The 11,636-nt window shown below is 39.0% G+C and overlaps 2 protein-coding genes across 5 annotated transcripts; both read right to left on the bottom strand.

Annotated features, from left to right (window-relative positions):
- Positions 1-623: 623 nt before the first annotated feature.
- On the bottom strand, positions 624-5,119 carry leng1 (leukocyte receptor cluster (LRC) member 1). Of its 3 annotated transcripts, XR_003299614.1 has the most exons (6): positions 4,932-5,119; positions 4,550-4,738; positions 3,488-3,670; positions 2,673-2,962; positions 1,289-1,610; positions 624-1,177 (listed from the first exon to the last, which is right to left on the bottom strand). XR_003299614.1 is itself a non-coding variant. In XM_026371878.1 (5 exons), exons 2-5 carry the CDS (start codon positions 4,679-4,681, stop codon positions 1,388-1,390), a joined length of 828 nt encoding a protein of 275 aa, XP_026227663.1. In that variant the 5' UTR covers positions 4,682-4,738; positions 4,932-5,119; the 3' UTR covers positions 624-1,387. The 3 variants fall into 3 exon arrangements, 2 of the variants coding, with proteins under 2 accessions (XP_026227663.1, XP_026227664.1); XM_026371878.1 differs by having other exon boundaries at positions 624-1,610; XM_026371879.1 differs by having other exon boundaries at positions 624-1,610; positions 5,088-5,114.
- Positions 5,120-5,180: 61 nt separating this feature from the next.
- On the bottom strand, positions 5,181-11,134 carry tmc4 (transmembrane channel-like 4). 2 transcript variants are annotated; one of them, XM_026371855.1, is made up of 16 exons: positions 10,931-11,134; positions 10,630-10,813; positions 9,734-9,882; positions 9,495-9,644; positions 8,885-8,970; positions 8,511-8,656; positions 8,168-8,315; positions 7,878-8,036; positions 7,631-7,788; positions 7,410-7,530; positions 6,818-6,915; positions 6,537-6,720; positions 6,311-6,441; positions 5,961-6,116; positions 5,756-5,834; positions 5,181-5,567 (listed from the first exon to the last, which is right to left on the bottom strand). In XM_026371855.1, exons 1-16 carry the CDS (start codon positions 10,983-10,985, stop codon positions 5,475-5,477), a joined length of 2,097 nt encoding a protein of 698 aa, XP_026227640.1. In that variant the 5' UTR covers positions 10,986-11,134; the 3' UTR covers positions 5,181-5,474. The 2 variants fall into 2 exon arrangements, with proteins under 2 accessions (XP_026227640.1, XP_026227641.1); XM_026371856.1 differs by having other exon boundaries at positions 10,952-11,133.
- Between the last annotated feature and the right edge of the window lie 502 nt (positions 11,135-11,636).

Here is an 11,636-nt window from a genome sequence, read left to right as displayed (position 1 = left end):
TTTATATTGATCTCATATTGAATGTTTAATCCCTTAAAGTATTCATGAGGACTTTGTCGTGTGATTTTCCTATTGTATATATTAATATTACGGCATCCTATTAAATTAGAATAAATAAAATACAAATAGGAAATGTGCACGTTAATTGACCACACCTTTAATTTATAGGTAAACAATTCAAATTTCTGTGGGTATATTTAATGAGATGTGCACTATTTCAAAAACTGTTTTGTGACTACCACCAATAAATATAATACTGATGTAAACACTTTACTAGTAATTCAATCTGCTGCCGATGTATTAGGTACACTGAGTTAAAGCTGCAATAAATTCTTCTTCATAAGGTTAAAAATGTTCAGTTTATAAATGAAGTGCAGGAAATTATTTCTGGAGAAACAGGAGAAAAACAATACAAATAATCTACTAATCCATGTAAAACTATGTATTTGTGAAATAAATGAACATGTGTTGGTAGCTGATATTTGTATAACTCAATGTGCTGTGCAGAAGTGCAGGAAAAGCAGATGTTTCTAATAATATTAATTCATTTCTGTTCAAGTGTCTCAGTAAAACAAGACGGTGTCACAGTGAACGTGCCTCATCAGTAGCAGGACACTGAAGGCGACATTTCTAATTTTATTTATATTTGTGCTTTTTATCTGTGATGTCAAAATGTTCTCTTTGAAAACGTAAAAAATCTGTGTATTGCAAATCATGTCACACTGAATTTATTAATTTACTAAGGCTGGACATGGCCAACAGAGGGTCTAAATACATTTTAAACAATGTTATCTATTCCAACAACTTTTACATGCACTGTTGAATCTATGGCTGCAAATATCAAACAATGATCAATGTAAAGATTATTCTGTCAAACTTGTGTCTACCAAATTACAGGCAATAGTATAGAATTTTCCTCACAGGTAGATGACATATTTATTTTACCAACAGCAAAAGGTGATTTTCATCTTCACATCTTTTGGTTTTTGAGGAAAGGAAGCTTTTTATGTTGGCAGTGAAATAAACCATGCTAACAGTTGTTTGCTGTCTTTGCTGGAAGCCTGGAGTCAAACCCCTTGATGGCAACCATCTGTCCTGATGACGTGTTCACGATTGAAACACTGCAGGAACAGGGGTAGCAGCAGCTGAACCTGACCTCTGACCTTGCTGCAAGAATCTGAATTTTGCGCATGAAAATAAATACAAATGTATGATCAGTGAATAGAAGCTGCTTTGTCATGATAACCATACATAAGTAATGAGTCTGTACGACATCTTTCCATGTTACCTTGTTTCCTCTGGGCTTTTAAATCTGTGTCGTTTGGAAACATTCATCCACTAACCACATGTCACAGATCACGGTCTTCAAACAACCGATACTAACAGTTCAGGATTTTAATATTTCATCTCTCCAGCTGTCTCGATCCCGCCTTTGACGCTTTCTAGCAAGTTCTGGAAAATAGGCACTGTTGTATGGACGTTCCCTCTCATTTATCTCCCTCTCCGACTCCTTGTTCCCCTTGCCTTTCCGCTGGTCGAGCAGGGCCTGGGTTCTCCGCTTTTCTTCAGCCTCTCTCTGTAAACGCTCAGCACGCAGCCTTTCTATGGAGCTGGAAAGAACAGAACGGACATGTTTAAAAATCTCTTTATGGTTGTATCTATCATATTATCAATTATTATTATTATTAAATATTGTATTGATGATGGGAGCGTTGGACCACCGCACAAAGTCTTCTCCAGCACCCATCCCGAAGATTGTCAATGGGGTCTCAGTGGAGTAAATGTCTGGACTCTGTGGTGGCCAATCCATGTGTGAAAATGATGCGTCATGCCCCCTGAACTGCTCTTTCACAATTTGAGACAGATAAATTCTAGCATTGTCATCCTGGAATATACCTGTGCCACCAGGGAAGAAAAAATCCATTGATGGAATAACCTGGTCATTCAGTATATTCAGGTAGTCAGCTGATCTCATTCTCATTCTTCAGCAACCCCAGATCATAGCACTTCCCCCACAGACTTGTACAATAAACACTATAAACGATGGGTGTATCACTTCACCCTCCTCTCTTCTTACCCTAATGCACCCATCACTCTGGAACAGGATAAATCTGGACTCAGACCACATGACGTTCTTCCATTGGACAGTTCTTAACCCACTTTTAGTAGTTTCATCAATCTCCTTGGATGTTTTCTTTGCTTGATACATGTCAATAATTTGACCCTTGTAAAACAGATTAACATCTTTTTCACAACCACAGGATGTGTCCTCAGACATGGTTGTTTAAGAAATGAGAAGCTACTCACTGCATCAGTTAGAGTTAAATAACTTGTTGCCAGCTGAAACCTAATCATCCATGCAGTAATTATCCAGTCGGAGGTTCTTAGTGCTTAGTTATATCCAGGAGGTGACTTTTTTGGATGGGCAGTGTATTTACAAAGTACAATTATTTTCTTTGCACTTTTGTCAGATAAATAAATAAAGGACAAATCACAGAGTTTTTTTTTTTTTTTTTTTTGCATTTTAAGAAAAGTCACAACTTTCTGAAATTTGGTTTTGTACATTATCTTTTGAGGTGAAATGTTTATTATTTATGTTTTACTTCGGTATTTAGATGTTTTTGTTTATATAAAAAATGTATTTTTACTTGGACAAGAAAAAAAATTCTTACCTCTCTCCACTACTCCTCTTTTCCCCTTTGTCTCGTTTTTCACTTTTCTTGCTCTTGTGTTCCTTTCTGTCCTTTACAGCTAGAGCTTTCTTCATATCTTTCAAAGGATCCAAACTGTCCTTCAATCTACGATCCTTCTTCTCTCTTTCCTCTTCACTTATTCCCTTTCTCCTTTCCTTTTCTTTTATTTCCTCTTTTTCTTTGCTAGTTTTCAGGTACCATGGGGTGACCTCAGACCCTGGTTGAGGTCCAAGAGACACCAGTAAGCCAATGGCTCGTTCTTGCTTCTCCTGGGAAAAAATATTTGTGCCTGATTAATTCAAGTTTACTTAATGCAGACAGAGGTGGGAAAAGCAAAAATAAATCACCTTCATTTTGACATGTTCTGGATCCCCTTGACTGATTTTACCACTTTGTCCTGACACAACATGTTTATTTGTCTCCCATGGTTGTATTTATCTAACTCTGTCTGCATTAGCATTCTTCCACCATCACACTCAACTGTTTACACTGCTTGTATGCATATTGTGTCTGTGCTGCATCCAGAATATATTTTCTGACCACAACAACAGACTGAGCACTTCCAGTTATATTAAATAACTGATAGGCCAACATCTTGGCTTAGCTCCAGTAGATCACAAGGTTATTCAATGATTACTCAAAACGTATCACACAAATTGTTAAACATTATATCAATCTGTGTTAGACCATTTGTACTATTTTATTATTAATATTATTACTGTAATGAATTATTTTCCATGTGCTGGCTGTCTGACAATCAGGCTGTAGTTTTGCATATTAGAAAATACCATCACCTTTTCCTCTTTCTTTTCTTTGAGATATTCCTCATTCCCCTTCTTCTCTGAGGACTCCTCCAAAGGAAAAAGATTGAGATGCTCTAGAGCTCCACTGCCTCCGCTCTGCTCATCATCATCTCTTCCTTCTCCCGCTGACTGCAGAGCAGCTCGGGCTTTTCTTCTTAGATACTCTGTACGTGCCTGTGGAGAGGAACACCTGTTAATATTTGTAGATGCTTTCACTGTTAATTGGGATTTAAAGAAAAACTGTACAAATGCCACAGCAACTGTGAGTATGTAAAGTAATATTAGTATGACACTACTGGACAAATGTAAACACACAGCTGTCAATACACAGTGTGACTTGTTAAACTGTGGCTCATATGAAATATTAACATTAGTTCTTTTAGTTATCAGCAACTTACTTTTGACATGGAACCATTTTAGTGACACGTTGATGAGAAAATTAATGGGCTTTATTAAAAATAAAATGAAATACCACACAAGGGTGGGCAATATTACATACCATATAGGACAAAACAGATGTCAGTCCTCATATTGACATACCATATAGACTACTCCTACTATATTTAAAATATGATGACATATACTCCAATTTTTCAGTGATGCAGGGACACACAATAAAGTGGCCAAGGAGGACACGCACCGTTGAGTTTGCTCTACCAGAAGAAATGAGGAAAGCCAAAACATAACACACGTTGGACAGAGTAAGACTCCTTAGGCTGTTTACTGAGATTTGTGACTAAGACAATATTGTGAAATGTTGTTAGAATACTAGGAAGAAGTCTATATTGTCCAGCCCCAGGGATTGATCATACCTATATCACCCAACACTGACTCAGAAGCTCACACAGGTTGTGTCTTTATAAATACAACCCTTTTAATTCAGTGTCACTGAATGAGTTTACAGTGATATTTGACATGATGCGTCTTTGACTCAGACCTCAGATGACAGCTTTCTAAGCTGGAAACTGATCTCATTAGCCAACATTATGTCATCTCCTAGTGTTGATGCTACTCCTCCCTCCTCTTCCTCACCGACAGTAAACATCACATCACCTCCTGCTCGGCTCGCTCCACGCGACGCTTGGCCTCGCGCTCTTCTTCTGCCGCTTGGGCCTCGTCCCTCCGCACTCGCGCGACGTTGTCCTTGTTGCGCACGTGCCAGCTCTTCTTTGGGAGGATGTTCATGGTTGTTACCTTGACGACGTTAGCAGCTAGGTGGCTAGCTCAGCGAGCTAACGTCGACTTAAGTAGAAATGAGCACGGTAGAAAACACAAAATGTGTTCATGCACTTGCAACGTTTTTATAGAGAGGTAATGGAGAACTTGGTGGAGCTAATATATAAAATAACACCATATATTAAACAGAAAAGCCATGGTTTAGTCGTAACTTAATGTAGTTGGATGCCTTTTTGTTGCTATGCTAACGTTAACTTACCCTAAATATGCCACTTGTTAACTAAGCGCAGTCAGCTGCCAGCACGGATATTTAACTTAATCCCTCACAACAAACTCATCATTTCAATAATCTCACATAAAAACAGAATCCAAACGCTGTTCCTAACCCGCTGAGAGAAGAATAGCTTTAGCTTACAGCTGGGTTACATTTGTCCACAGGAAGAAGCTTTAAACAGGAAGTAAACATTAGGAGCTTGCAACGACACACAGTGACACTAGATGGCGATAGAAGTCCTCTTATTTTATTATGTAAAAGGAAATTACAGTTCATGCATAGGCAGAAGTAGGGAAGCTTTGATATAACATAAAAATGATATGCTTAACATGGATTTATACAATTAAAGCATAAGTAAAATAAGATTTTAATTGATCTTTTTCGAAATTTCATCAAAAAAGTCTTCCCTTTCATTACATATACGTACAAAAGAAGTGCATCCAGTTCTTTCAGATGCCTCATTATGTTGTTTCATGTTTAAGGCAATAAAGACAGACATGAACACTAATCATTGTCCATATCTTATTCTCAGTCTTCTATTTCTTCATTGTGTTTTGGTATCTGAAGTTTTTGACTCAGCTCTGCAATTTGTTTGACCAAGAACTGCTTGTCACGGCCCTCCTGCAAGCCAAAAACCCCAATACTGCATTAGTAGAGTATTATTGAATCACGTAGACCAGTTAAATTGAATAAATGTGTCTGCTAAATGATGAAATGTAATGTTAATGCAAGCTACAAATTACAGAAATTCAAGCCTATGCAAGTCTTCGCTTTGATATTTAGCATAAGGGTAAATGCCAACAACTTACCAGTTTAAGCTGAGCTCTTAGCAGAGCAACATTTTTCCCATAGACAGAGCATAAGGCTATAAAATAGAACATCACCACACTACCAGAGAGAAAAAAGAGCCATTATTACACATCATACAATACAAGGCCATAAAGGACCATATAATATGCAGGAACAAAATATGCTGTATACCAGAGTAATGAACGTATAGACAAATTCACTCACCAAGATAAGACAAAGAGAGGGACAGAGAACGCCTGAGAGCCAATGAAGAAAAGAAACTCCTGTGAAGTTTTAGAGAGCATGTAGAAAGATGTTGGAACAATTGACCATATGCTGGGGAAGAAACGAAAAGGACCACAAGCCATGGAAGGATGAATTCTAGAGGAAAACAAGGAGACACTTGAATTTAGCATTATAACATCACATGGAAAACATTTTAAACCATGACTTCACTAATTTTTACAATAAACCATAATCCTGCCAGTGCTCTTATAATACCGCACATCCACTCCTACTATTTCACAGTAATTATTTGTCCCTGTTAGGATTGGCATACATCATTCAGCACTCACGCTGCCAGACTGTAAATCATGACAAGTGTGGCCAGGCCCCAGCCAAAGAGGAGCACCACCAGGAAAAAGAAGGCGGAGGTGGTGGAGCGAAACGTCTTCAGTGGTGGTTGACAGTTATAAAAAAGTGTGACCTGAGGAGGAAGAAGGAAAAAAGGATACAGGTTTAGGGACAAAGCCAAAACAGACTTAGTGAATGATGCTGGCAGCGTTACAAAAACATCGTCACCTTCTTGCAGTAGAAGAGGATGACAAACTTGATGGCATTGATGCCTGGCAGCAGAGGGCAAAAAAGAGCTCCTGTCCAAACCACGGTCTGACCATAGACCAGTCCAAGTACATTGGAAGGGACAACAAACTCTTGTCGACCTACCCACTGAGCCAACTTACTGGACCAGTGGTCCACCACAATCCTGACACGTGTACAAAAAACAAAGCACAGTAATGTAGCCAAACATTCTACCGATTTATCAAAAATGTTATTCAATCCGGACAAAAATAGATTTGTACCTGCGTGGAAACTCCACCAGGACGAGCACAGCGATGTTGATGAGGAGGTCAAACAGTGTCAACTTGTACATCTCCTGTCCTACACGTGTTTCCCAGCACTGCATAATGACACAAACATCCAGTTATTACAAGCTATTATACAATATTTAGAATTATGCATGCTGAATATAAAAAAATAACCATTTCGTTTAAAGAACCTTATTTTCTAATTATAATATATTGTTCAGATAAGCTTTCATTATAAAAACACATTTGACATTTTCCAGTGTCAGTAGATAAAACTCATCATTATGATTTGCTAAACGTTTGGCTGTGCAAACCCTGAATGCTTTACTTTATTAGATAACATAACACAAAGTGTATTTTTTTTGTTCTCTCTCTTCTGATGACTCACAGGTGTTTGGCAAACGGACACAACCGTTGATATGTTTGTCTCTATTTCAGTTAATCCCACTAAATATAATCTATCTCTACAATGAAACAAACGTCAAACAGAAAACTTTGCTCATGCAAACACAGACAAAACAGAAACGTTAGGAGAAGAAGAAGAATCTAAATATAATTCACATGACTGCATGAGTGGTATAATTACCGGGTATTTCTGATAGTTGTATTGGCACAATTTACATTCTTCACTATTTGTGTAACAGGTGATCTGACTCCACAGGGTGAAGAGCAGGACAGCCAGACTCACCAGACGCAGGAACACCGCCCTGGGCGAGTAAGAGAGATCGGAAGTAACTTAGTGCTTAAACAAAGACCAATTATTCTGCTCTGACACTGGCTTTCTGTCACAGAATCACCTGTGTTTACCTTAATAGTGCCACAATGACAGTAGTGCTGGGGGCATATTGCTCTCTCACAGCAATCTGGTCACACAGCAGAGGTACCACGAAGTTTGCAGTGGTGATGACAATGGAGGGTAGATACTGAAAAAACAAACCTTGGATCCCTTCTTTCCCGCTATTTTGCTGTTTGACATAGATGGGAGCCAAAAGGTCACTCAAAACATTAAAAGAAGACCACATGAACAACATCACTCTGCTTCTACATCCTTTACCTGGCTGAAGTTACTGGCCAAAGAGATGCACCAGAAGGCTCCTATGATGAGCCCAAACGCAACAACACCCATAAAAACACGCAGCGTGTATAAAAACAATTTCTGACGTAAAGTCAGAGCAGCTGCCTGTTTTTTTATCCTCTCCTCCTCCAGATCCACCTGATATAGAGAGAACGGAGAGATGATGTAAGGGGTTATCTAATACATGCCACTTTGAGGTAATGATTGTGTAAAACTGCCACATGTGGATCACATTCGTCTTTCTCCGTCTTGTACAGATCCCCTCTGACCTGTAGTCGGTAGTGGATGTTTTTCTGCTTCAGTCTGGTATTTCCGTCTCCCAGGCAACTGTAGTTCCAGACAGTAAACACTATCATGCTGTAGCTGCCCACAGTGCTGCCTCCCGTTGCCACAGCAACTCGAGCTGCAGTCCCCATGCTGCGTGCGAGAGGAGGATTCAGAGTCACGTCAAGCTGATTGAACTCTCGAGTCAGACTTTAAAATGTCATTCTGTTCATTTCAATTATTGAGCTGACCTTTTACCGAGACAGCTGAACATACATTCATACATAAAATACACACACAGGGTAGGTATCGACTGTTCATTCTGAACCTGAATGTTCTGGCACTGACCGTGCTGTGATACAAATGAGACAAAAGGCAAAGTAGAAGGCAGCAGTGAAAACGTAGGCCAGCGGGATGTTGTAGGAGAAGTTGCTGTCTTCCACCACTGTGTTGTTGTAGTAGCCATAGAATAGGTACGAATACTCCATAAAGCCCTGAACAAAGAGGAGAGGAAAGTCACGAAGTACATCGTCTGTGCTCAGAATCAGTGTAACCAGAGCAATTCATCAAAAAAGCCACATGTGGGACGTTCTAAAATCCTCATCATGAGCTTGAAAACAATTATAATATCACGTTATCAAGAACACTGAAGTCTGGTTTGGTACGTTCCACATGGCTCATACTGTATCTCTTCAGGTCATTGTGATGCTGCAGTTTCTCACCGTTCCTGAAAGAACATCAAGAAGGTATGTGTAGAACACCACCAAGCCTTGAGGATTAGGGTCATACTTTGTGCAGTTCTCTGGAGCTGGAAAAAACACAGCAAAATATTTAACATCTCTACATTGTTACATTTGATCTCTTGAGATTTCTGTTGTTTTGTCTTCTGCTAGTCAATAGTTTCCTTAGAAACCATTTGATTTCTTGTTAATCTGAAATTTAATTGTAGCTTTTCCTACTGTAACAAGTCCAAATGTCATTGCATAAATTATACTTCTCTATTTTCTATATTTGTCTCATAGTGAATAACAGCTATTTTCATCTAGATACTGTTTTCAGATTAAATCTTTTACTCATGCACGGGTGAGCATCCCTTCCTTTTATTTCTGAGGGAATACCACAGTACCCTACAATCCCCCTGTCCTCTGAGGCGTAGCTGTTGCCTAGAAACTGTTGCATCCACCTGTGAGAAAGAGCTTTGTGTTTTTATTAACAGGGATCGTGTTAAAATTAAAAAAAGCAGAAAATATGGACAAATAAAAAGACACGTGTTATACTCACGTTAATGCAACATGAATTTAGAGCACCTGTGTTCAAAACAAGAAAAATTACCTGTGCTGTTAACAAGGCCGCTCCCAACAGATCTGAAGACAATGCTGGGGATGAGGACAAATCCAGCAATCAGCAAGAAGGAAACAAAATTGAGCACCACCAAAAACCGCAGAAACAGAAAGTAAGAGTGGACACCACCTCCAAAGTTCCCTGCAGAGACAGAGTGCCAGTGTTACAACGCATATCCAGATTTAGAACTACGTGTAAACTCTGTCTGTTTACAAAGTTAATATGTGCACCTCCAATCTTTTGCAAAGACTTTCTCCACGGTGTGAAAAAAACAAGGAATCCCGTGACGTCCTCTTTGAGTTTGAGCAGAAATCTGGTCTTTTTCCGTTTCCAGGAGTCCACGCTGGAAACTACAGGCACCTGCATCTGCTGCACCTGCCTGTGATGAACAGGTTTAACATTTAAATGAGTCCGACCTAATTTTCCAGTTTCCATGTAATTTCCATAATCACGTCACGTCAGGTGCTAAAAACAGAAAAAGTAGTGCTGACTCCAAATTGGCTCATTTGTTAATTGCAGTTAATTGCTAGAGTTACTTAAAGAATGATCTAATCCATGCACAGACCATCAGTTGAACAAACCATGGCCACCTCAACATACTGCATACACACAAGAACCTTTTCAAAAATAAAGTATCTAATGCATCACATTCAAGATTGATTTTGTGTCATCACAATAGATTCAACTCCAATCACAGCCCATGCAGCTTAAACAACCAAAATGTAAAAGCTTAAGTATCAAGCACACCGTTTTTTTTGTCCACTTGGGGGCATCAGAGTTTGATTGTTTTCACTTCATGAGGGGAATTGTTAGAATACAGTTGCTTAATTAATCTCGCAGTTATGGAATAACTGGATCATTCACTTGCACTTCGTGGAGAACAATGTTCACAGTCTTTAAGCGTTTTGTTTGCTCTAATGGGGACATCTCTGAATCACACCTAACAAAACTCACTTTGCCACTACAAAGAGCTGAGAGGAGCTCATATTCTACCAGATAATAATCTAGTAGAATATTATTATTAGTTTCTTTAAACTGTTTCTTAAATCTGACTATTTTTATTTAATCCAGAGAGGGTATATAAGTGACTGAAAATCAAAAATACACTATTAGCAGTGTTTCATACCTCACGGCTCTTTTCAGTGCCATAGGCATAGGGATGCTCCTGAGCTCCCGTGGCCCACTGCTGCCCTTCTCATCCTTCTCTGCGGGGGTCGACGTCCAGTTGAACTGAGGGGCATTTTGATTGGACACTTGAGTTGAAACTCGTCGTAACCTCAGTGACTGCTGGTCGCCAGGATAACCATTACCTGTGAGGGAAGGACGGGAAAACAGCACAGGATGATCAGCCAATATTTGTTACAGACCTTTCAAATGTTGTAAAGATCAAATGTATACAAGTAAAACCAGAGAAAGAAAACACACACCTTCATTGTAGTCATACTTACTGCTTGATCCTTGTCTCTGTGGTTCAAAGGCCATTATTCTGAGGCTACTTTAAAAACATTCCTCTGTAGCCAGATCTTACCAGTTCAGAATAAAACAAACGAGGTCTTCATGAGGAAATGCAGCCTACACAGGACTCTCTTCCTGGTTATCCTTTCTCATGGACTTTATTCTGTTTGTTACTGACCACACAGGCACTTCCTTGTATGCTTTAACCCATTATTTCCAAGGGGATAGTTACCAGTCACTCCCAGTTTGCATGGTCCAATAAGCCATAAGAAACCATTACCAGCATAAAGACAGTGAACTGGTTCAACTTGACTAACTTGTGCTGTTAAGGGTTTATTTATGTTTCCTTTACAGGAATCTTCAGGAATAATTTCTGTGAACTTTGTGGGAAAATGTAATAAATTGTGTAAGTATATGAAAGTTAAGTTAATAAATATACATCTACAATTTGTTTGATCAAAGGTTTGCAGCTACATAAACACACCAGGTCTTACGTAGCTGAATGGAAGTACTGAACATTGTTGTGGGGTAACTAAGCAGGTGTGTGTTTGTGTTCACGAACACTGGAGAGTTAATGATTTCTCAGTCTGATAACGGATACTGTTTCTAAAAGGCTTTTCAATAAGGTTTATCTTAAGGCTTACACAAAATGATTGTACACTTTATAATGAACAAATA

Source organism: Anabas testudineus, chromosome 16 (genome assembly GCF_900324465.2).
Source record: "Anabas testudineus chromosome 16, fAnaTes1.2, whole genome shotgun sequence".
Lineage (NCBI taxonomy): Eukaryota > Metazoa > Chordata > Actinopteri > Anabantiformes > Anabantidae > Anabas > Anabas testudineus.
This window is presented reverse-complemented; position numbering and strand designations above follow the sequence as displayed.

Bases quoted from the DNA above. Each gene is read 5' to 3' on its own strand.
- leng1 (XM_026371878.1), bottom strand. From the start codon at position 4,681: ATGAACATCCTCCCAAAGAAGAGCTGGCACGTGCGCAACAAGGACAAC. The intron at 3,671-4,549 runs GTGATGTGATGT...TCCTCTCCACAG, and splicing joins TGGAGCGAGCCGAGCAGGAG to GCACGTACAGAGTATCTAAG. The intron at 2,963-3,487 runs GTGATGGTATTT...ATTTTTTCCCAG, and splicing joins AAGAAAAGAAAGAGGAAAAG to GAGAAGCAAGAACGAGCCAT.
- tmc4 (XM_026371855.1), bottom strand. From the start codon at position 10,985: ATGGCCTTTGAACCACAGAGACAAGGATCAAGCAGTAAGTATGACTAC. The intron at 8,971-9,494 runs GTAATTTTTCTT...TGTTTTTTCCAG, and splicing joins CGGCCTTGTTAACAGCACAG to CTCCAGAGAACTGCACAAAG. The intron at 6,721-6,817 runs GTACAAATCTAT...TACACGTGTCAG, and splicing joins CTGGTGGAGTTTCCACGCAG to GATTGTGGTGGACCACTGGT.